Genomic DNA, 26,186 nt, shown 5'->3' on the forward strand with positions numbered 1-26,186 from the left:
GGAAGTGATATCAGTTCAAAGCCATTTATATCTATTTTATCTTCTTCCCATGTTTCTTGCAAAAGGATTATGTGGAAAGAGTTTATATAGGACAGAAATTCGGGATCTAATCTTTTCCTTTTCCAGCCAGCAATGTTCCAACTTAGGACTGCTAGCTGGGGACTTCTATGTTGTTCTTTTAACAGTCAAAACGGAGGGGGGGCAGACTCTCTGTTAAAGACAGAAGATGTAACAAAAAAGTCAGTTATTTTACTTTGGGAAGATGGTAACTGTGAGGCGCCCTGCAAATTAAAGTTTTTAACAATTTGGTTCGACTGTTGGCACACCGTGGATGATCCACTGAAAGTAGATCTCTGAACAGGAAGTCTCTTCATTTCGAAATTCTTGGTACAACTTGACAGAGAAATACCCAGGTAGGGGGAAATTGAGTCCGTCGGGGTAAACCCTCTCGCAGATTTATCATCCGACATTCGGATTATTTTATTGATGCGTCCCAACGGGTCTTCAATCGTTTCTGACGGCGGGTCCCGAGGTGTAACATTCGCAGTTTCCTTTGAAGGAGGTAATTGAGGGGGCATCACGGGGGTGGAAATTGCGGAAGACTCTCTCAGGGGCATCACTTGTGGACTACTTCTATATCTGGACGAAACTGGCGAAGATTCTAGCTCTGGCATAGATGAGTGAGTTAAAGAGGGATTTGAGTCAAGCAGGGAAATCAGAATTTCGTCCTTAGGTATGTTGGTTGATGAATATAGATGAAGGTTCAGTGAGGATGGCAGAGCCTGGTCGTCTCGTGATGTAGCGCACGCTGCAGAAGCAACTTGAAGATTTGAGTCTTGTCGGATGGTTTTTGAATTCAGAGTGGGGCTGAGCTGAAGAAGGTCAACCACTTCTGTCCGGTGAGCCCAAGTGGGATTATTTGAGACATCGTTAGTATCTTCCCCTCTATGTTGGACTTGCAAAAGCTGAGATTTAAGCGTGTCAAATCTTTGCATCATCACCGACTGTTCTTTCGGAGGGAGGGCTCTGAATGAATCAATAAGTTCCCTTTCGTCGAGGGCAGTCTGCAGATTATCATCCTCATATATAGCAGTTTGAGAGGGTATCGAGTTTGGTCGCGGATGGCACGCTGCAGAGTCATCGCGGTTGGGCCTGACAGTATTTTGAAGTAAGGCAGAGTCTCTTGTCCTAATGTCCTCACCGCCAGGGCACCTATTTAGAAGGGGTATGATCTTGCTGTCTGTAAAAACCCTCGTTGCTACAATGTCGGCCATGGACAAAAGCGTTTTCCTCCTAACAATAATAGATGGTATCTTTTCAGAGTGGAACGCAAGTATCACCTTCAATAAGTTGGTCTGCCGGGGAAGGGGCATCACAGCATATAGGTCAATCTGATGTTTCTTAATTTTTAAAAGTTTGCTTAAGCAGTCTTTAGCTCCTTCTAGCGTTGACCATCTTCCTATTTCCGACCTGACAGAAAGGCAACTTTTCTTGGGTTGCAAAGTTAATATCTGATTGTTCAATTGGGAATTTAAGACATATTTAGTTTTAGTCTCCAGTATTTTATCTGAATGGGGGTGAGGCAATAAGTTTTTGACCTCACAAACTGAAGATTGTGTTGTTGATTCAAGTTTTCCGATTTTCAGCAGGATATTGGATAATTGTGAAGATACCTCGTCCAGCCTTTTAAAAATACAGTGAAGGGTCTTAATTACTAAGTGTAACTGCTCACAACTGGGGAACTCCCCCATAACAGATGCCAAACCATCTTCCTGCGATGAGAGTTTTTCTTTCGTATTCTCCTTTACAGGCTTTACATTTGAAACATTTTGAGTCATCGGAATCGGAGTAGCTTCTAAATCAATTAGAGGTTGGAAGCGATTTTGGGTTTCCACTGCAAAGCATTGCTCGGCATGGTCACTCCCTCCTCCATTCCGGTGTGGCACCAACCTTGATAGTTTTGGTTTAGGGGATGACAGGGGCTCGTCAAAGTCTCTCAAGCGTTTTTTCTGACCCATGCTTTCCTCAGGCCAGAGATTATACGATTCTTAAAATAACATAACACTTGACACGCAATTAAGATAATGGCGTTCTCAACTCCTTTAGCAGCTAAAGCCAGCCTGCTGATACGAGAGAAACAAAGAGCAGCTTGCAGCAGTCTGGAGCAGGGCCAAATCTCTCAAAGAGTTTCCATAGTATGCGGCTGCAGCAATTATAAAATACTTCAAAAACTGACTGAGTCAGTTGAGATAAAAGTATAAAAGATTAAAAGAAGATTAAAAGAAGTCCGAAGAGCACCGGTAAGCGCGTCTTACCTCGGCGCCATGTTGGCTCCTCCCACCCAAATGCACCTTTGAAGGATATGATTACGCTTTTGCTTCTCTGTTTTCTGATCAGTAGCAGCTTGTTACCGTTAGGAGTCTTTTTAAAAGCGCGCACACACACATTTCAGTCTACTTTTACTACTTCAGATTATTATTATTGTCTAGTGATTTACATAAATGCCACTCTAGCTCTTACTTCAAAGTATTTTTGTAATTCATCCTTGTCTGCATCACCCACATTTACTCCTTCCAACTCTCTTCATTTGTTCTTTTCCCCAGTTGTGTACGTTAGATTATAATCTATCTATCATCTTTGTTTATGAGACACTACTTGATTCCATGTAAATCAGTGATGCTTTATAATTTATATATAGGCATCTTAAGAATTTAGGGTGACATAGTTTGGGATTCCTCTATGCCATCTTTACAACTGTATGGTATAGATTAAACTGAAAGGGAGTGGTTGGCCAAGGTGACAATTATCCTTTATGGCTGATCTGAAATTTTCAGGCTGGCTACAGATAGGGACACGGGTGGTGCTGTGGACTAAACCACTGAACCTAAGGCTTGCTGATTGGAAGGTCGGTAGTTCGAATCCCCACAACGGGGTGAGCTCCCGTTGCTTGGTCCCTGCTCCTGCCAACCTAGCAGTTCGAAAGCATGTCAAAGTGCAAGTAAATAAATAGGTACCACTCTGGCAGGAAGGTAAACGGTGTTTCCATTCGCTGCTCTGGTTCGCCAGAAGCGGCTTAGTCATGCTGGCCACGTGACCCGGAAAAACTGTCTGTGGACAAACGTCAGCTCCCTCGGCCAGTAAAGCGAGATGAGCGCCATAACGCCAGAGTCAGTCATGACTGGACTTAACTGTCAAGGGGTCCTTTACCTTTACCTTTTTTTACAGATCCATTGTTTTAGAGACTTGAATTCAGTAATGACAGAGTTGGTGATACATACTTGTTCGCTTTTTTTCTGGCCAACTTTGGTCACTGGTTAAAAATAATGCATATATTTTAGTAGAGCTTCAATAACCTGCAAAACTTATTTATAGTATTTCCTGCTTATTCAAGTGACCAGCAATTCTTCCTTTCCCTTCTCTCTCACACTAGAGCTGATGCAGTCTCTCCTTTCTTCATAATGTGGAACTTTCCAGATCTTGGCTGTCCTGGGTGTGATTGGCTCTTCAGTCAGATTATTTGTATGCAGTACTGCTCTGAAGTCTAGAGAAGGAAAAGCAAAGGAATAAACTTAATCTTGCATGCAGTTATCAGCTATCACCAAACATAGTTATCAGCTATGGCAGGGATGGGGAACCAGGGACCTTCCAGGTGTTTTTGGGTGCCAGCTCCCACCAGCCCCAGCTTGCGTGATCAGAGATGATGGGAGTTGTTGTCCAGCAACATCTCAAGGGGGAATGTTCTCTACCTCTGCTTTATTCTAATGGTGAAGTCAAAACCAACTTTGAATGAGCTGCTGGCTCTTCTCAAGCTGCTATAGGGATATGAGCGAGTTGTCAAATGAAAGCACATCTTTCTGAAATTGGGTGGTGCTAAATTTGACAACCTTTGTGAAAGCACCACAGGAACTTGGATAATGAAAAGGTAGAAGAAGGCTATGACCTTTGAGATGTCCCAGCCATTGCATGAGCCGCTGGGTCACAGACACCCCAGAGGTCAGAGAAATGAGAACCTACAGCTATTGGTTTAGCTGTTGTGGTGCCATGAATATTAAGATATTAAACTACCAGCACTAGGGGAATAAGGAGTCATGATCTTTTAGCAGAAAGGAGTATGAGGAAGTGAAGAGACAGTACTGATGCACTTGTGTTCAGTTAAGCTGAGTATGTGAAAGGGGTGCATGAGTGATTCTGTATATGAATAGGGTGAACAGCAGGTGTATGAATGCAGTGAATGAGAGTGCAAGATCTGAATGAGGTAAATGGTGAATGTAAGTGTAGCATGGGCAATGACATAGAAGTACAAACAATATATATCTATCAGTGAATTTTCACGGCTCTACTGGTTGAAATGTAATTAGAAAACAAATCCCATACATGAGAATAAGACAGGTTATATGTAAAAAGTAAGGGCTAACTAAATTTAAGGTTTCTTGGAGGGTTCCTGCTTTACCTTGCTTTTTGTTATTAAGTACAAATCAGTTGTTTTTAGATCAACAATGGCTGCAATGCACATTTAGATGACTGGGTGATGCTTGGGGAACATTGGAGATGCAAAAAATTTTCCAGAAAATGGAAAGCAGGGAAATAAAAGCAAAGCAAACTTTCCTTAAATCTTCACACTTCCGGTTGATCTCCCACATATTTCCCAAGTTCTGTTACTTTTTCTGAAAAAAGCGTGAATATTATCTCTTGTTCTCATTTAAGCCTCTGCTGTGGGATCAGGCCTTCCCCCTCTCATCTTCTGCTAGAGCTGTGCACTAAAACACTTTGAAACCTGGAGTAACTGTCTTCTGATCTCCACAAGAATTAGTTGTGCCATTTTGTCTTCTTGTACTTTTGTGAGAAAGTGTCCAGGTTCCCCCAATATAGACAGTCCTAATTTTCCCTTTGTCAGAAAGTCCTCAGATGTGCTTCTCTTTGGTCTCTGCTCTTAGCTATTGTGGGCTGTTACTTTTCATATCTCAGTGCTTAGATTTCTTATTCCCAGTCAGCCAATTGTTTAATTCAGCCTATGGAACGGATTTGACAAACCTTGCTGTTGCAAGTATTTATTATTAAATGTGAATCAAAGGTTTTTAACGAATGATGATCATCGTGTACGGTTTTGCTGAATTGCATTGTTTAAGATGGCTGGCTGATTGGCAGGCTTTTACTGAGCTTTGCAAACTCATAAGCCACAAGTACCTTATTTCTAGTAGGTCTTTTGCTATTCCTCTTTTCCTTCAACGATTTCTTTATATCAACATGGAAATTAATCTCTACTAGGGATTGATATTCCCTTGTGTTCCTAAGCGTTGCCATGCATCGGCTTTCTTAAATGATTTAATCTTTCACTACTGTGTGACACCACTGCCATTTTTAACAAAGTCATTTTTATCCAGAGAATGCCTGCCTTCTCTAGGCCTTTTCCATGAAATGTGGATCTCTAGCCTCTGAACATAGGGTTACCTTTTACCCCTAAATTGAGGCACCTGCAAATCCCGACCTCCTGGAGAGAGCATTCTATATCCACTTGGTGTCAACAAGACTCCATGAACAAAATCTTGATTATCATATTTGAAAATGGTGGTGACGTTTTTAGTGATATGGAGTGATCACTCACGTCTTCCCTCCAGCCTAGAACATACATTCATGTTTTGGATGGCAGCTCATTATATGCCTCCCATTGTGTGAGTTTTGTGCTTGTTTTTGGTAATGCCCAGCCACATTAATACAGGTAAGTGCCAGAGATCTGAATGGATTGCTAATACTTAAAGCAAAATTCTAATCTCACTTAAACTTAGTATCATAGAAATAGCTATTTTGAACCATAGACTCTCATTACCATCTAACTTTTCCAGATCTCATTCTTCTGCACTTCTTTTCCTTTCCTTTCCCCCCTTGCCTAACCAGAAGTCCTTTCCTTCTTCCATGTTTGACCTGCCAGTGTAATAACTTAAGATCACGGTTTCTCTTAAATTGTTGCAAACGACAATTTACAGACTGGTTGTCAAAGGTATTTTTTGATGCATCATAAAATATTTTTGATATCCCTATACTGGCGCAAAACACACCACAGCATTTTCCTGTCCTGATCTCCTTCTTTCTCAACGTCCAAGTTTTCCATGTTAATCTCACGATGCTCTACCCTTTTCCTAGCCCTCCCCAACAAATTTAACTAACCAAAACCCTTACATCCCCTTTTCTTCCCCAAAGTACATTGCTTCTCCTCCAGCTTTCTTTTTTGAAATCGTAAGATATCCACTCAGATTTATTGTAGAGCACTGATACTTTCTCTCCCCCTTCCTCAAATCTTCCACCCCAGATTTACTGAGTTGCCCTTGTGCTCGGTAGCACAGATAGCACAGACTTAATCAACTTAGCCTCAGACCTTTGCATCTGGAACAAGAGGTGGGAGAGAATTATGAAAAGACCATGGACACCCCAGAAGGTAGGAGCAACAAAGGTGAAAGTTGGGGAGGGGGGAGCCCTTTGTTGTCCCTTTGCAGTAATGTTTGTTAACAGATTAATGCAGCATTCACATATCAGTCCAGTTTTCCTGCCTTGATTTATTTTTAAACCCTCCCCCCACCCCCCACCCCAGAATTTCAATTGCTGTTCTGAATATTGGTTTTCAAATGCAGGAGCTACATTTATACAAGGGTCTTACATCTTAAGACCCTTAGCAGTAGCAGAGCTGACAGTGAAGCCCAGAATGCAGATTGCTTCACATCTTCCTATAACCATATTCAGCTCTCTCAGAAATGCTTTCAGATGCAGGTGGCTGTAACGTCTGTAAATGACTCACCATTGCTCAATAAACAGGTCCTATCCTGCCCAAATTAATCCAGGTGAGGCAGCAGGTCAGGGTGGATAATTTCATCTCACCAGCAGGCAAGGTCCTTTCCTCTTCCACTCCATGGACTGCCCATTTGTTTGTCACCTGATGGCAGGTGACCACTTCAAAGCTGTGGAGTAAATATCACCCCCAGGCTAGACTGACTTGAACAGGCTTAAATAGTGTAGGTTTGGTAAATCTAAAATGTACATCTCTCGTGTGACGGTTGTTTTCCATTGATGGCTCTAAAGGGAAGGAAGATTCTCCTTGGCTGGCAAAATGTTTCCAGAGGTGCCAATGTATTCTGTATGTTTACTGCCTTTTGCTCTGTGAGGGCTTGTTTTAGATCATGAATTTTCATGTAGGACCTTCTCCAGTCCAGCATCTTTTTCTACTCGGTGCTTGCACACCTTTTGTTTACAAAATAGTATTTCTTTGCATGTGTGACTAGTTATAATGGATTTGATTAAAAAAGAAGCATGAGTGGAAGGGAAATCACTATTAGCACTGTTTTGCATATACTTGTCCAAGTTCAAGCACTGAATTTAAATAGTGCTGAAAGTAGGTGCTGAAGCAGTTTGCATGCTTCTGCTGGATTTAGATGCATCGTTCTCATGTAAAACTTGAGATGGGAATAAGACACTTCGAATCTTGTGATATTTACTTCCAAATAAATGTGAATAGGTTTGTACTGCTAGAATTTTAAAAATTATGCAGTCGCTTAATAATTTCACATAAAAAAGAGAAGCTTTCCCCTTTAACATTATGATAAACACAGATGTTTTAAAAATAAAAGGAAGCTTCGCATGATATTCTAGTGTTTGCATATCTGCAATGGATGGTAGTCTTTCTGTTCTGTTTAGTACACCTGACTTTATGTAGCATTATTGATGTGCTGTTCACTGCAAAGGGGGGGGGGGACCTAATATAACCTCTGGGGATAACTGGCCATGGTTTGAACTGCTATTAACCAGGAAAAATGATTATCTTATGTAAGATTTTCCCCCCTCTTCTACAAAGCAAATTCTGTTGGCAGTGACATAAGATTAAATTTTGAAGTAATAAATGCAGCTTTAGTGAATAACAAGGGAATGAAGAGAGAAAAAGCAATCATGCTCCTCTTCTTCTCCTGCAATCTCTCCCTACCCACCTGCGCGTAGTAAGTCCCCCAAAGCATTATAAGGCTCTTGTTTTAAGCTGGCTTGTCTCCTGAACCTGTTAGTGACTGGGGATATACTTCAACACTTTGCTGCAGGTTCCCACTTGTTCCTTCTGAGGACAAACCTTCTAATGTTCTGTACCTATTAGTTTGGCTGCAAAATGGGATTACTCACAGACAAGGTAGAGGTTTGTGTATAGTTACAGGACTTGCCACCCATGTAGGAAAACAAAGTATAATAAACCCCAGAACATGGCCTCCAGGAGGCAGAAACTTTTGCAGCAACTACAAGGGAGGAGGAGGAACAGGGTGGTAAAAATGACTGCATTGAACCATGGCTAGCGTCTTATAGTATCCTGGGGGAGGATTAGGGTTTAGGGAAAGTGTGTTGTGTGATGTTCATTTCCCAATACTCACTTCCCTCCCCTAAAATCCTGGGGGGATACTACACGTTTAAAGGGCTGTAGGATTCAACAGTATCTGTCCCTTATTGTACTGCTTGGGTCATGGGCTAGATGAGTTGCTTCTTACTCACTTATTCTCAAACATCAGCAGTTATTATTATAGACCAAGTGCACTATTGGACTAGCCTGAGCGCTCAGGCACCTTGTGCTATTGTACTACGGGAGGAGGGATATCCCAGTTGTACACACACACACACACACACACACACACACACACACACAAAATTCATTACATGTCTCTGACTTGTCTATTTTTCAGCCCATGTATATGAAAATGCCAGTATCCAACTACATACTATACTTAATGCTTGTTTTTATTTCATTATAGCCATTGAACCCCATATTGCTTTGGGGATCACAGTGCATAAGTTACCCCTTCTCTTCCCAACTGTATCAGCCCTGAAAATCACCTCCTCCCTCTAGGATGGCTAAGAACCTCACTTTAAATTGACACTATAGCACCTTCTTTCTAATTCTTATAGCCATGCTGAGCAGGATTTTGCAGAAGGGATTGCAACTTGGAAGGGAAGGGATAAATCTATCCTTCCTGCATACAGTGATCCTGATAACAATTGTGTGTCCCCACCCCTGGCTACTGTAATTAATTTAAGAAAAACAGATATAGCTGTATGCTACCACATGAAACACGATGTGCAGTTTGACCCTGAGAATTTATGAGAGGAATATGATAGCTCAGATAGACCAGTGATGAAAATGAAATAAGAGCCCGAATAGAATGGAAACATAAAAATTGAGTGCCACATAAAACTGGCATGTGAATTAGGTTGCATATCACTGTATGTGCAAGATGCTAGAGAGGGAAAACATCTTAATAGTTTATGAATCTAACCGAGCTCTATATCTTCTGTATTATTATTTTTTTCAAGCAAATGAGGGCAGTGCTTTGCAGGCACATCTGTAAACCGCAGAAGTTAGAGTACTTGAGTTTAAGCCAGCTTTACTCTCATTGATTTCACTGAGCCTAGATTGGCTCACATTCAGATTTTCTGATTTTACTAATTTGTTGATCAGACTAACCTGCCATAGGCAGGAGCCTGAACCAGAGTGAAGCTGTGCCAGAGTTTAGCACCATAATTATGTGAAGCATACATCAGTGGCAGGCGAAGCATTCTTTGTTTCATGTGCATTAAAAAAAAAAAGTAATGAAGGGAAGGGAAATTGCTGTTTTGGCTAGACTTTATGTAAACAGGGCAGAATCTATCCTCGTCCATATGTCTGATATTAAGGCGTACCTGTTTTTGTGGCCTCAGGTTCAATAAATAGTATTGCAGCTTATACTTTGATCACCTTTTTCCCCCCTGTTCTGAAATTGTGTCAGCTATATAAATTAAGCAGTCAAGGCAAAAACCCTAGTTTTTTTATCTCCACGAGCCTAAAGTAGGCAGGTAAAAATAAGTAGGGATGAAATTTGAGCCATACAGGCCTACAATCACAGATTTCTAATGGAAGAGACACCAAAGCAGTATCTTCATCCCCTGAAGAATTTTAAAATCAATTGAAAATTCCTTGTATATTTGTTAGTCAAGCAATATTTAGAGAAGAATGGACATTTGAATAAATTTGACTGGGTTCCACTCTTTGTTTATTTAGTTTATTGTATGCTATCCTTCATTCATCAATCTCAGGGTTGTTCACAGCACTCTTCCCTATTTAGGGAAGATAACAGAACATTAGCAACCAGATCTGGACCATGTTCCAAAAACAAAGGCTTTAATACTAATATGAAAGAGTCTCGGGGTGAAGAATCTTTGCTGTGTGCATCTGTATGCTCGCCCCACTGGCCTACTGAGAGATGTGCCATGAGGCTTGATGCAACTGATTATATTTAGATTACTGCCTGTTGTAAATTATAATAGTTGACATTTTGATGTTAGTGGGGGAAATGGTTTAATCTAATTAGTAGACAGAATACATTCCCCTATGCTGTTTTTGTTTTTAGGAACACCGTCCTCCTGAACAAATATAACCAATAATGTTGTCATCAAAACATAATGTTCTAACAGAATCTGCTTGGTGTGCCTGACAGCATGATACGTCCTGCAATTCTTAGCTACGTTGTCAACATCTTGAGCCTCGCCAGAGTGCTGGAGAGGCTATGGAAAGCCGTGTAAATCTGTCCCTTTTCCAAATCCTATATGGAAAGGCAGACTATATAAACTACTTAAAATGAAGACAAGCACTTCTTTGATGTGGATGATACGTTTTTATTTGTTCTTATCCGTAGTGATGATTTATTTGTTTTGGTCACTGGCTGCGGTGAAGGGAAACTAAGGCAAAGTAAAAGCTAAAAGCAGTGAAGGAAACAAAAACCAGAGCAGCCTCAAAATGCACATAGCATAAAGCTACTTTGAATCAATAGCCAACATTCAAATTCAAACTCCATAAAACGTGACTTAAAGTAGATTTGCTATTGCTTTGCAGAGCTATAGTGGTAAGTTCAGTGCTTAACGGTGTTATATAACACCTGGTCTTAAATGTAGCTGTAGATGCTGGATGAACTTGCACACTCTCTGGCCAAAGATTGTGTGCTGAGGGAACCATAACATTTAGAACATGTTGATTTTTATGTTCCTGACGGTAGGCTGTGTGAACCAGCCTTTTCTGTTCCACAATAATAGAAAATTGCTTAAGAGATAATGCATTTTTACTCCATGTTTGCGCAGGGAGCAGTTAAAAATTCGAAAATGTAAGTGCCAAGTTATGCAATGTGTGGTGCGTTTGCAATTTCATTGCAAGGATTTTCATGTTTTGCTTTCATGTTGTGTTAGTACAGGAATAATGTCTCTGCTGGCCACAGACTGCAGTGGGAAGGGCCAGAGACAGTAAGTGTGAGGCTTATATGTGGTTATGAATAAAACACTCCAGACTGTTCACATGAACACAAGCATGCAGTCCTTTTACTTCTCTGAAGCATGTTTCCACCACAGTGATGTTTTCACATGGATCTGTGTGTGAATCCTGGACTCATCATTTTGAGATTAATCCTGTGTGTGCTTGACTCTTTATTATTATTGGCATAAGTGTTGCCACACAAGGGGGTCAGTGAGACTTACATGTGATAAGGTAACACATGGGAAGATTTCCACATAGTATGAAAATGAATACTTTCACCAGATCCACACATAAAGATATGCTAGAATTTCTGGTTTATCGTGGCTTCCCAGGAGCAAATCATATTGCCTAATTGCTCCTGCTTCATTCCTCCCCTGGCATGACCATGATAAACAAACATAAAGCCCTTGCCTTCCTGTTAAGTCCAAACCAGGGATAATTGTTGTTGTTTTTTGCCACATAATAAGCCACAATCTAAAAGCCAGGAACAAATGCTGAAGACATGCCTTATGGTTCCTTGGTCGTTGATATTTAAGGTTTTTGTTGAATCTATATTTTTCTGTCCCATTTGGAAGAGTTTTCTGTGTTCTGAAACAGTAATTATGTTTTTTATGACTGTACATTTTATTGTTGTAACCTACCATGAAATCTTACGGTGGAGAGTGGTTAAGAAATCTTATAATGAATTAAACGATGGCTCCAGGCTGGCTAGTGAAACCTGGGTTGTAATGGAATTGCAAGCCATTATCCTGGGGTCAGATGAAATGGAAGCCAAGACTTCTTGGTTGGTTTATCCCACTCACACCTGAGGAGGAGTGAAGCAGAGTGCTCTGGCAGCGTTGCTGCTTCAGCATGCTCCTCAGCGCTGATAAATCACGATAAGCCAGAAACCCAGGCTCAGTATTCCGTGCAAATGCAGAATGTCGAACACAGACTGGTCCATTTTTAACAGTGGCAGCAGTTTGCCTCTCAAAGCTTCACACATGCAAACATGCATGTGCTTTATGTAGGTACACAGTAACCGCATTGATGATTTGCCGAAATGCTGCATCAGGACGCACCCAAGAACAAGAAATGAACTGCAAATTTATTTCTTAGCAATCTATTCCAATTCCACGTTAGAAGCAGTTAGAAATACATGCAGATTCTAACTCTCTCTAACACAGAATCCTCCTTAGAGTTCCTGGTGCATTGCATGGAGGTCCAGAAGCCACATTAAAGGACTGTAATCCTTCATCAGTGTGTTTGTTTGGTTGCCTAACATCTGTGGATTGTTAAGATAAGTTATTACACAGACCTGCTTTAGTTTAGATTAGTTTGGACCATGGCCCAGTATTTTCAATCAGGATATAATTCCTGCATGCTGCTAGATTGCTTGCTCCACATACTTCCCTACACAATATTTTTTCACTAAGCGGCTTTCTCACTGAAACTGTTATATCACCTCAAGTTTGTCCCCCTCCCTCTTTGGAAGAAGGACTTTTGTCTCTACCCGCCCCCCCCCTCTGGACCTACTGTAGCTCAAGGCCAGCGGCCAAATTGCATGTATTAACTAAGCTCTGGAGCGACTGCTAAACAGAGATGGTAGTGTAGTCTCTATGTGAGTATAATACAGATTTTGTTCATGTGTAATTTGTGGCGTGTGTTGTTGTATGTGTGTATGACAAAATGTTTCAGTTTTTAACTCTAAATGATTGGTGTGTGTGTGTATGACAAAATGTTTCAATTTTTAAGTGGTTGGTTGTTGTAGGCACAGCATTTTCACATATATAGGTGTTGTTGTTTTTTTAAAAAGTTTGTGTTTCTGTGTGTGGATAGGTGGTTGGGGTGGATACACATGTATATTTGTGCCATGGCTAGTTAGTTATTTAGGACACATAGTTTCATCCAAAATAAATAATCACAGTATGAAGCTGTGCAAGTGCATCAGTATAAATTGATATTCAGGAATGTTTCTTTTGGAGAAGTGTGTGTTTCACATATGTTGCATTAGTATCCAGAAACATCTGTCAGTGTTATATGGAAAATTTATGTTATGGATGCATTGCAGAGGGATAAAGACTACAGCCCTATGCACATTGAACCCAATGGTGCCTACTTCTGAGTAGACATGTGTGGGATTTTTGTGATCAATCTTATTACATATCGATAGTTTATAATTATACTGTGTTGGGTTTTGGCTTAGACAACTTTTTGAGGGCCCCCCCTCAATACAGCACATGGGCTCTATAAATAGCTCCACTAATGAACATTTGTTTCAATTTGCTAGTTTTGATCGGAAACACAACAGGGTGCATGTTTCGGTAGTAGTGAACTTGGGGACTTTTGAACATCTGTATCTAGGCTATGGAGTTCAACCCACAGAAGTCACTGGCAAAGCTCCCAGCTATTTTAACAGAGCTGAATGATGCCCTTATTTTTCCATCTTTCCATGAGCATCAGATGTGTTATGTTTAATTAAAATATTGGATTTTTGCTCAGATCTATTTTGACACATGCTATGCACACACAAGAAGAATCTTACGACTGCTTGCTAACAGGCAAGTGTAGTAGTGTTAACTGGTATTTTCATTTGTTTCTTTTGCAAATGTTCACTTTATCTGGATTTGGAAGTGTTTTTTCTTCTTCCTGTTTATTGTTGAAGTTGCCTCTATTATTTCACTGCAGCTATATTTTTGTTTGTTTTTGTTAAACCAAAACTGATTGGTCTACTGCAGGTTTTAAGTTTTTGATGAGATTTTAAAAAATATTTTAACACATGAATGTTTTTTTCTTATAAAACCATTTTCTCTTGTGTGAAAAGGGAATGTGCTTTGTAATAAACACTTTTCATTTTTATTCCTTATACCCACAACTTAAATATTTAAACTACAAAAGTTTAACTTTAGTAAGGTCCAATCCAGCATTTAACCAAAAAATACACAATGAATCTTGGGATTATGTTAATAATACTTAGATATTATATGAACTCAGATATTTCATTTGCTTATTTTCTTTGCAGTATCTAAAGATAATTTGATATTTGCATGCATGCCAAATGTTTCTTCATTCCTTGACAAAGGAAGAACTCTTTTTGGCTTCTTGCAATTACTATTGCAAGATTATTCATTTCCATTGTTACTGAAACATTTTGAAATTTTGGGGGATGGTGGTGGTACTGGTAGGCACCTTATTACGATTGGATATCAATCGCTTAGATAGTGTTCATTTTCTTTTTGCATTTCCTCCTTATTTGATTTATTACTCAATATGCAGTGTACTTCAGTTTTGTGCTTTGCATTGATGCACAGCTATACAATGTTGTTTCTTTTCTAATGTTATGAAACATTTCTGTAAAATATTTAATTTAGAATTCTTTCTTAGAAAACTCCGTTGGTTGGTTGGATCCATACGTAGTCATGCTTAGAGTAGACCCAGTGAATCAATGGGCCCTGAAAGTATTAACAAAATAATTCTATCCATGTCTATTAAAAAAACAAACCCATTGAGTTCAGTGGGTCTACTCTAGGTATGACTAACGCTGCATAATAACCCCCCTTCCTGAGAGTAAATTCCATTAAATTCAATGACACTAACATCTGAGTAGACATGGTTAGGATTGCAGCCAATTCCTGGATCCAACTCCTAATATTTCTGTTCATTTCCATGTTATTTTTCTAACAACCTGATCCTAATTACATTTAGGGGGAGGGGCAAGTGCCCATTATTATTAATATTAATTGGACTTACTTCCAACTAAGTGTGCATAGATTTGCTATTTGACTCTTCCCATCCCCCTCCTCCCCCCCCCCCTTTTGCTCTTTTATCGTGTACAGTGCATGACTGCCTTGATCCCTGCATAATCCTTAGAGCCAGCATCTGGCCTTAATGTGCTGCTGTTCTTGACAAAAATATAAATTTAAAAATCTAGCGGTAGTGGCCCAGAAATAGAATGTGTGCTTGATTTCATACCTTCCTGGGAGAGGATAGAACCTTTCTTGTGCTATGAATAATATTTTATCTTCTTAAACATTTGTCTCTTAAGGCAAGGCTTTTGTTTCTTTTCCTCAAAATGAAATTTCAAGAGTAATCATTTCACTATTATATTTGGACCATTGTGTCATGAGAGAGCTTAGCCCTAGGGTAAGGGTACCAGATTTTTTTCAATGAATCCAGGGACACTTTCCAACCTCAATGGATTTTGTACGGGGACTGATTTGTAAATCCGGGGACTGTCCCGGGAAATGGGGACGTCTGGTAACCTTACCCTAGGGAGCATTTGAGAGTGATGAAACCATACTCAAGAGTAATGATTGATTGATTTTTGGATATGTGTCATTGGATGTTTGATTGGAAGGATAACAAAACATTCAGCAGCATTTGCTTACTTCTTCGTTAAGGAGAGGGGGTTAGGGTATATCTGGTGGCCAAAATACTGTAACTCACCTCATATGTGAAGTGAACTTGGTTTGTGGAGACCCAATGTGGTGTAGTGGTTAAGAGCGGTGGATTCGTAATCTGGGGAACCGGGTTCGTGTCTCTGCTCCTCCACATGCAGCTGCTGGTTGACCTTGGGCTAGTCACACTTCTCTGAAGTCTCTCAGCCCCACTCACCTCACAGAGTGTTTGTTGTGGGGGAGGAAGGGAAAGGAGAATGTTAGCTGCTTTGAGACTCCTTCGGGTAGTGATAAAGCGGGATATCAAATCCAAACTCCTCTTCTTCTTATTAAGAACGGTTCAAAAACACAAATAGTCCCTTATGCTCAAGGAAGGAATTGGGATCCACTGGAAGCTCCCACTGGAATACGGTGTGTGTGTGTGTGTGATTTTTGCTATTCCTCATGCAGCCACCTCTCATGCTGTTCTGGAGGCTCCCCTAAACTTCAAGAGCAAATTTTTGACAGACAAAGAGGTAGAGGGGGGGAGATCGGTGAAAAATGCCTCCCTTCCTCTCGTGGGGTGTATCAGTAGGGACAGGGAATATTTGATTCAGCATTTAAAGCCGATTCTACCCGATTCACGCTTTATAAAAATGCATACATTAGGGCAGGCTTCCTCAACCTCGGCCCTCCAGATGTTTTGAGACTACAATTCTCATCATCCCTGACCACTGGTCCTGCTAGCTAGGGATCATGGGAGTTGTAGGCCAAAAACATCCGGAGAGCTGAGGTTGAGGAAGCCTGCATTAGGGAGTGGAATGTGAAATGAAATGATTATATTCATGAGAATAACATACAAAAATGCATTATGTTAGGGGGAAATGCTTGCAAAAACGTGCACATTATCAAAACAACTGCATACAAGGTTGTGTTTACTGGGGAGAAGACTGCACTGAAAATGCTGGCAAATTTTCACGAGGGTTAAAGAAGTAAATCCACATATTGTTGCAGAAGTGTGAAGAATGGAATTTGAAATGAGGAACTAAGGGAACCCAAACTGATGGGTCCTTACATCTCTACCCATTAGTGGAACTTCATGAATAGGAGACTCCCACCAGTTTTATTTTATGTGCTACAATTTTTTATGCTGACCTTCTTCTAAGGCACTTAGGGAAACCTAGGAAGATGCTTTATACCAGGTCAGATAATTTGCCCATCTAGCCCAGCATTTTCTGCTCTGATCTGCAGCAGCTCTCCTGGGTTTCTTCATTTTCCATTACCTGCTAGCCGATGCTTTAAACTGGAGATGGCAGGGATGGAACCTGGGACATCCTTCATTCAAAGATGTGCTCTAACACTGAGTTTTGGTCCCTGCTCTCCTGCCCACCTCATCTTCACAACAAGCCTGTGGAAAAGGCTGGGCTGAGAAACTGTGCCCTGCCCGGTGCCCTTCGTTTCTTAGTGTGTGGGGATTTGATACTGGGCCTCCTAGTTTGTAGTCTAGTCACTACACCATACTGACTCTTCGAGTCCTATTTGTATGTTCAACACATGCAATAATCATCATCACCACCATCATCACAATAATTTTTTTTTTATTTTTATCCCGCCCATCTGACTGGGTTGCCCCAGCCACGCTGGGTGGCTTCCAGCATATACAAAAACATAACAAAACATTAAACATTAAAAACTTCCACATGTGGGGCTACCTTCAGATGTCTTCTAAAGCTTGGATAGCTCCTTGACATGTGCTGGGAGGGTGTTCCACAGGGTGGGACCAGGAAGGCCTTCTGCCTAGGCCTTCATTTGAGGCAGGGGAGCAGGTCCATGCTTGCTCGCTCCATTACCCATGCCCCATTGCGGCCCTTCCCTAATGCTGACCGCGTGTTTAAGAGCATGCTTGCAGTGAGGCAGCGTGCCAGTGTGTGTATAGGCTGTTGTCTTAGTTCCACCTCATGGGGATAGCCTGCTTGTATTGCAGACATCCTCCAAAATGCCCGACAGCATTGGGGAGGGGCCAGTGCAGGTTGTGCGAGTGTGGTCCTGCTCTCCTGCCTCCCGTGATTATCATCACATGCTTTGAACACCCAGACGGTGCTTCAGAGTACTGATGGAACATAAATGTTTGGTGCAGCCCAAGCGAAACACGCAATTGCAATATGTTTGGCTGCAGCTAATCAAGAGTGGTCCACTCCACAAGCATGTCCTGAGCATGAGCAACAGCACAAACGTCACGGGAGGGAGGTTTTATTCTTCTTGAATGTTTAGACAACCGAGCCTTTCAGCAACTGAAGAGTACTTAGACTGTTATTTTTCTTTGTAACTAGGTTATGTGGGTATGCAACTTATGCCGAAAGCAACAAGAGATCCTAACAAAATCTGGAGCGTGGTTTTTTGGAAGTGGTCCTCAACAGCCACCCAGTCAGGACGGAGCACTGAGTGATACAGCTACTGGTGGCAGTTCAGATGCACCTAGAGAAAAGAAAGCGAGGCTTCAAGAACGGTCAAGATCTCAAACACCCCTAAGCACAGCAGTCACCTCCTCACAAGAAATACCTTCTAGTGTGCAAACTGACAGGAGGAAAGGCACAGAGGTATCCCAGCAAGCTATGGGCCTGGAACAGAAGCAGACTTCATCAAGGTCTAGAAGTGAACCCCCGAGAGAGAGGTAACACTGATGCCAATGGGCCTTGCCCATATGGGAAGAATTGCAGCTATAATGTTAAGCAGTGGAGAGTGGCATTATAAATATATAAAATCTCAGTGCACTCTGGCCACACTTTAGTGGTGTGCAGAGGGGCACGTTGTCAATGGCTTTGCATATACGCAATATGGGAAACCTTCCCCAAAATTTGCCCACCCCATACAGTGTCAACAGGACCAGTACTGAGAGGGATACACTAGGTTAATTGGAGTATCTACACGTCCTACAAAGTTGTATTGAAGGACAGAAAGGAAAACAGAGGAAGAGGAAGTCAATTGCAAGAGTAGGAGTTTCACAAAATACACATATTCACCAAACTGACATTAATTTGGAATATAGAATTACATGCATGTATGTTGGACTTTTTAAAGGCACAGATCCCAGCTTCTGTATATGTGCACAATTAAAGTTAGTATTAGAAAACAAATTGTCCTAAACTGAAAATAATTTGATAATATTAATCTGTAAATGACACAAGATGAACGAAAACAACACTACATGAGTATGCCAAATATACCTCTTCCGCTGAGGTAGGTTTTTTTTTTGGGGGGGGGGGACGGGACACGGCGGTGGTCTGTCACCTGAATATTGTTGAGCTGAGTTGACTTGATTCATTGATGAAATAATTGTGAAATAGCTTGTGAAAGATGCAAACCTATGCACGATTATGTGGGAGTAAATGTCATTGGATGCAATAGGGCTTCAGCATACATTTGCACGTGAGACTACAGTTCTAAAGGAGGGAAGAGTATTCTTTGTGTATGGCTTACCTTATTTGTATGCTACTTGTCCATGGTGGACAATGTTCAAAGAAGCTCTCTCTCTTTTTTTTTAAATGATATTTATTGAAAATTTTTAGAATTACAAAAAAGAACAAAGCAGAAAAAGAGAAAGAAAAAACAAAGAAAAAACAAACCACATCAAACAATACAAATTCAAAAAACACAAATACAAACACTCAAAAACAAATCCATCATTCTCAAATCCTCAACTGTCATTACCTTCTTTCTTTGACCTCCTCCTCCTCCCTTTTTTGTATCCTAGTTGTTAATTGTCGCAGCAAATCCTTTCCATATTTCATAATATTCTGTCATTACATTACCTTAGTCTATTTTAATCTTATCTTACTATAAAGAACCTTAAAGCTTAAAACTTAAATCTTATTTTTACCAACTTCTCATAACCATAATATTCTTACATAATTCTTTAAACATTTTTGCTAAAGCCAAGTAATTTCGTTCCAACATTTTTCTAACATTCATCAATTTTATAAAACAATACTAGTAGTAAAAAAAAGAAATAAAAACATCCAATCTTCATCCAGCGTCCCTTCCTCCTGGTCCCGGGTTTTGTCAGTCCTTATTATCCCATCGATCTAGCGCATTAACCTGGTAACCTTGTATCCGAGGCCCTTAGGTCTCTTCCATGTCCCTTCCGCAGCTCTTCTTCATATTTATAACTGTATTTTCCTTTGTCTCCTGCTCCTTTCACTCATGGGAACTCCAGCTTAACAATGTTTTTGACCCTTCTCAACAAATCATCCCCTTTTCCATAGTCCACACTAAACTCCATGTGGTATTTAAGAACATGTTTCAAAATCCCTCCAAAATTAAGAGCCCCCACAACCCCAAACATCTCACGGCCCATTGCCAGACTTGAAAGGTCCAAACATCCCTGCATAGGGGGGGTCTATCCAACCCCCCATTTCCAAACCAAACCAAACTTTATCTTTCCAAATCTGGCTTTTTCCAAGTTCATTTGTCAAGTCCAAAAGCTCATGTTCCTGCTGGGCCACAGCTCCCTTCATCTCTGGCGCCCAAGATTCAGTAACATCCTCTTCCCTCATCTGTTCTGTCAGGGCACACTCCTGATTTAATTCCTGGGTGGGCTCCATATAATTTCCCACTGCCTGTTCAAAATTTCTGATCGCATCAGTCATCAAATCCGTCTTCTCATGTAGCTGTTCCAGTAGGGCATTTGTTTTACAGAAAGCACGCAACAGAGCTTCTGAATACATTGTCCTGCAAGGTCAGAAGTCTATTCCCATGATTATAATCTGTAACAGCTGCAAGCTCCCGGAGTTGGTTACAGTTTCACAGTCTCCCTCTACGGGGAAAACTTCTATTTGTTCTTTATTTTAAAGACAAGTCTAACAACAAAGTTTCCTTTTTCAGATATTTTGTCAATATTTGTTCCTTTAAAATGCAAAGGGGAACAATGGAATCAATGTTTCTCTTCTTATAGCTATCTGTCAAAAATGTTTGTCTCTGGTCAATGAGCTTCAAAAAACGTCGGTCCTGACACCCCGCTCCAGGATCAGGACGGTGGAAAGTTACTTTACTTTACACTCACTTCTGCAGGTTTAAACAGTCCAAAAAAATCCCCCCTCTTCTCCTGCTTCCGAAGGGGGGGTTCAACAATTTTAAATGATGAAAGTTAATCTTTTACAAGCGATTTTCTGAGCTCTAGTTTGCCATGTCTTTGCTTTAATCTATCTACAAAGAAACGGAAGGCTGACTTCCTGTTTAGACCTTCCCGTTTCAGTGCCAAATTGAGGTAAACTTTTAAGTCCAATTTTCCTTTCTGCTCGCAAGTCCTTATTTAAAGTCCAGTTGTCCGAAATTTAAGTACTCACGGGTGATTATTTTAGAAGCCAAATTGTCCCAGGAAAAAGGCAGCGCTCTCCGGCAACGGCTGTGCGGCTTCGCTCCACAGAAGAAGCAGTTGACTCTCAGCACCGCGCTACTTCCCCCTCTTCGCTCCGGAGCCCGTTAGTGGGTTCTTTTGCGGGTTGGGGGGGCGCTAAAGGTGCCCGCCAGGTCCCATGGTCACAGGCTTCATCCGCCTGTGATTTTTGAAAGGGTCCCCGCTTCGCCATAGCGGAAAAGACCCGTTTCGCGTGGAGCTAGTCCCTCCAGATCAGAGGGAGTCCGCCATTGCCGATGGCGCCACCCCGGAAGCTCTCAACAAATTTCATCAGATTCTCAATACAGCATCAAATTTAAATAGGACAGAGCCAACTTAAAGTTCAACATTACAACAAAATTAACATTTGCACTTAGTTAAAATGTACTAAAAACAGAACTAGGTGGGGGGTGGGAAACCCCAAAACTAAATAACTGACTCTACACACACTGCTAGTGCTGGCCTACTCTGAGGTGTAACGGCAGCCATTTTTAAATAGTTTGGGATCTTGAGGGCAGGGTTTTCTCCTGAAGCTGGCTGGTTCCAGCTGGCTTCTTTGTCTCTTCAAGGCTGATGCACATGTGTACCACAGGTATCCTTAGAACGGAAGTATCCCCCTTTTATTTCGCACTGGAGGGGAATTGCACCTGCAATTTTAATGGGTACTTTTATTTTAAAAGATTTTTAAAAAACCAATTAAAATCTGCTTATCAGGTTCATCTTTTTAGTTTTATCAAGGCATTTTAAAATAGAGTACACAAACCAGCTAATCATCTGATCATTGCAGCCCTACTTTACACACCCTCACCCACCCACCCTCTGGCTTGGATCCCAAGAAGGGCCATGCATACTGGATGACCATGCATGTGTTGGGAATACTCTGTTCTCCCTTTTTGCCCAAAAAGCTTCTTTTTGAAATGACAGCAGTTTCTCTAGGCACATTTAGTTGGATTCAACCAAAGGCCCATCTAGTCCAGCATTCTGTTCTCACAGTGACCACCCAGATGCCTGTGGGAAGCCCACAAGCAGTGTAATTGCCCTATTCCACTTGCAATCTCTAGTATTCAGTGACATAACTGCCTCTGCTACTGGAGACAGCATACAGCCTTATCTTCCATTAATTTGTCTAATCCCCTATTAAAGTTAACCAGGTTGGTGGTGGCAAACTCCATTACCTATGCACCGTGTGAAGCAGGGGTGCCAACTTGAATTAAATGCTTGGCTGGGGGCAGATAAACCCTGCCCCACATAACTGATCACATGCCGTGGTGCGCACACACACTATTTGAATGACAGTGCCCATTGACTTGGGGGGAAGCCCCCTCAAATATTTTATTGAGAGGGCTGAAGGGACCTCAGCCCCTAGGAGCTGGCTCCCGTGTTGTGAAGTAATGGAAACTGTATGGGTGACAGCAGAAACAAAGGTTTGGCTGAATGGACTGTTAGTGTCTAGCATGCTCGCATGGCTTCTTTGGAAGGTGGTACTGGGTGGCACTATGGGTTAAACCACTGAGCCTAGGACTTGCTGATCAGAAGGTCAGTGGTTCGAATCCCCACAATGGGGTGAGCTCCCGTTGCTCGGTCCCTGCTCCTGCCAACCTAGCAGTTCAAAAGCACGTCAAAGTGCAAGTAGATAAATAGGTACCGCTCCGGCGGGAAGGTAAACGGCGTTTCCGTGCGCTGCTCTAGTTCTCCAGAAACGACTTAGTCATGCTGGCCACATGACCCGGAAGCTGTACACCGGCTCCCTCGACCAACAAAGCGAGATGAGCGCCGCAACCCCAGAGTCGGCCACGACTGGACCTAATGGTCAGGGGTCCCTTTACCTTTACCTTGCTGTAAAATAGGCAGGAACTTGATGCTCCATACTTGCAGGGAAGTTAATGGAATGCTTTGAATACTCTGTTATTGGTCAACAGGATTGGGAAAAATAACAGCAGCAACAACAACTATTATTATTTATCACCTGCCCTTCACCAGCAGGTCCAGGGTGGATGAAACAATTTCAAATTTAGAATTAAAAACAAAGCAAATTACAGTCACAGGACTAAGGTGGGTCCTGAGAACACAAATCTCATGTGCCATAGACTAAAGAGGTGCATCTTCAGCAATCACTGAAAACTTCATAGTGAAGAAGCCAGGTGCACCTTTTAATTCCGCAATTCATGGATTAAGGTGAAGTTTTTAGATCCATTCTCTTGCTTTATGGGTAATTACACTTAGTGATACTGGTTTCTGATCAACTTTGGGCTTTCTTGCTCCAGGCTTTCAAAATAACACATACTAGCTGCAAGCAAATAAAAACTTTCAGAAGGGCTCTATGACTTCTTTCAACACATGCTTTCAGATTTGAGTCTGAATTTCATTTGTCCAGATCCATATTCATGCAATTAAGATGCAAGCATTTTGAAATGTGAGAGTCACTGTATAAATACTTTTTTTTGCTCTGCTGAGTGTTGCTGGGAGAGGATTCAGGGATTCCTTTGCTTACATGGAGAGACACTTACTGGCACAAATATTTAGACTCATGATGCCTTGGTCCTAAATGGAGGTTTTTTTTAAAATGACTTTTATACATTCTTCTTTACCTATTCCCAAATGGAAATTATTTTTTAAAAAAACAACTTGGGGATTACTGAAAATAGATTTCATTATTTTTCTTTTAGCACCTGCCTTTCTGACATGACAATAATGATGCAGGCGATAATTAAGTTCAAAGGCTTTGTATAATCTTCTCTTTAATTAATGGGGAAGAGCCGTACCTCACATGCTTTGCATGCAAAAGTTCTGAGGGCCAATTCCTGGCACCTCAAGGCCAGGTTGGGAAAAACTCCAGTCTTAAACGCTGACAGTCAATGTAGATTATACTTAAGGAAGTGGACCATTGGTCTGGCACGATGTAATGAAGCTTTTTTAAATTTTTACTTATTGCAATGTAGCTTGCACAAAATTGTGCTCGGGCACATGCCATTGGTTTGTGTGTGATTTGTCCCCTTCGTTCTCCTCCAGTGAGAAAGAAGAGAGCCAGTGTGGTGTAGTGGTTAAGAGTGGTAGACTCGTAATCTGGGGAACCGGGTTCGCGTCCCCGCTCCTCCACATGCAGCTGCTGGGTGACCTTGGGCTAGTCACACTTCTCTGAAGTCTCTCAGCCTCACTCACCTCACAGAGTGTTTGTTGTGGGGGAGGAAGGGAAAGGAGATTGTTAGCCGCTTTGAGACTCCTTAGGGTAGTGATAAAGCGGGATATCAAATCCAAACTCTTCTTCTTCTTCTTCCACCCCTTCCCATCAGGAAGAAGACACCTGCAGGGTCTGAACAGAATGGGAAAGGAGGTGTAAAAGGTGAGCGCAAACGAGTGCCAAAATCCTCACTCCAGCAGGGTGAAGGACAAAGAGATGAGAGGGAATTTAAAGAAAGACGTGATGGTAGAAGATTAGAGAAAGGGAGGTCTCAGGACTATTCAGACTTCCCACACGATTTTGAGGAAGGCAAAGCTATAGATGGAGAGAAGCAAAGGAAAGAAGATGACTATCACACTCGATACAGGAGTGATCCAAACCTGGCAAGGTATCCCGTAAAGCCGCATCCCGACGAGGAGCAGATGCGCATGCATGCAAAAGTTTCAAAAGCACGGCATGAAAGAAGACACAGTGACGTTGCCTTGCCACACACAGAAGTTGAGGAGCCCGAGGTACCTGAGAATAAACTAGGAAAGCACTCACAGTTGCAAGGAACTCAGGACATAAAGTCTCGCCCGGATACTCAGAGGGCGTATGCAATAGAAAGAACAGGTGATGTAAGGATTTCTGTTTCTAAACAATTAGCTAACCATAGCCCACCAACTCCCAGGCATAGCGTGGTTCCTACAGAGCACTTAGAATCCAAAAATCACGACCCCTTTAAAACACAGAGTCGCCTAGATCCTAGCTCTGCTATTCTCAGTCGGAAAGCAAAGCGGGAGAAAATGGAGACCATGCTAAGGAATGATTCCCTTAGTTCTGACCAGTCAGAATCAGTGCGGCCGTCTCCACCAAAGCCCCATAGATCGAAACGGGGTGGAAAGAAAAGACAAATGTCAGTCAGCAGCTCTGAGGAAGAAGGAGCATCAACACCTGAATATACCAGTTGTGATGACGTGGAAATAGAAAGTGAAAGTGTCAGTGAAAAAGGTAAGATAAAGATTTAAATATATATTATGTGTGTGGGGGAAGTTGATCTAAACGTGCCTTTCCTGTCATAATTTACTGAAATTTTGTAAAAACAAAGGAGGTCGCGTTCTCATTATAGCTTTTCCTATCATATGGTTTCCAACCATAGTGCTTTACTCTGAGTTGTAACTAAAGAACAAAATATGCCCTCTGCTACAGAAAGCATCCTCTTCCCTGCCCTGATGAGTTTCTTCTGTGGGTTTCTGTGGTTCCTCAAAAGGGCTCTGCTATGTAGATAGAATGCTTCAGAATGAAAACAACAGCTAGAGACTAGCAACCCATAGTGATGTTTGCGCCCCATCTAATATAAATCACATTCTACAGCTATTCAAAGGAGAGCTTGTTAGATATTAAGCAGACTGCAATAAACTGAGTATCTGAAATGTGGACATACAGTACCAGAATGGTCTTATCTACACACATTCCTTAGATGTCCCCACTGATTTCCCCACAATAGCCATGATCCAGCAACAAGAAAAAGAAGAACATGTGCCCAGATAGGGGATATAAGCATTTCTGCTTTGTTTATTTGGAATGGGGTTAGTTTAAGATATGTGTTTTTCCGACAGAACCAAAGGTCCTGTTAGGCAAGGTGAGGTGGCCTCCGCAAGCAGAAAAAAATTCAGCATTTTATGTTTTGTGCATTGGCATGTCTTGGTGCATCTTTGCTCTCAAATTCAAATTCTGGTTTGACTATTTTAGAGTAGTCAACCTTTTCTCTATCATATGGTAAACTGCAGCTGCAATCTCATACATACTTACTAGGAAGTAATATCTATTTAATAATGGGATTTGCTTCTTAGTAACTATGCGTAAATGCACTGTGTGTTTTACCCAGTGCTATGGATTGCTTTTCTTATGGTGTGAATAGTGATGGCAAGCCCATGGCATTGAAATAGAACTTCCCTTTAGGAAATTTCTAAAAATGGTTGGATGAGT

General features: G+C 41.4%; 1 protein-coding gene across 50 annotated transcripts in view; it reads left to right on the forward strand.

Moving 5' to 3' along the window:
• Nucleotides 1–26,186, forward strand: part of RIMS1 (regulating synaptic membrane exocytosis 1) — a 241,366-nt gene that overhangs the window by 95,720 nt on the left and 119,460 nt on the right. For all 50 annotated transcript variants that reach the window (XM_080997930.1, XM_080997929.1, XM_080997933.1 and 47 more), the window contains 2 exons: nucleotides 17,979–18,319; nucleotides 24,331–25,208. In XM_080997930.1, the coding sequence (XP_080854056.1) occupies nucleotides 17,979–18,319; nucleotides 24,331–25,208 (1,219 nt within the window). The remainder of the gene's footprint in view (nucleotides 1–17,978; nucleotides 18,320–24,330; nucleotides 25,209–26,186) is intronic.

This window comes from Podarcis pityusensis (assembly GCF_964106645.2).
Source record: "Podarcis pityusensis genome assembly, chromosome: 3".
Lineage (NCBI taxonomy): Eukaryota > Metazoa > Chordata > Lepidosauria > Squamata > Lacertidae > Podarcis > Podarcis pityusensis.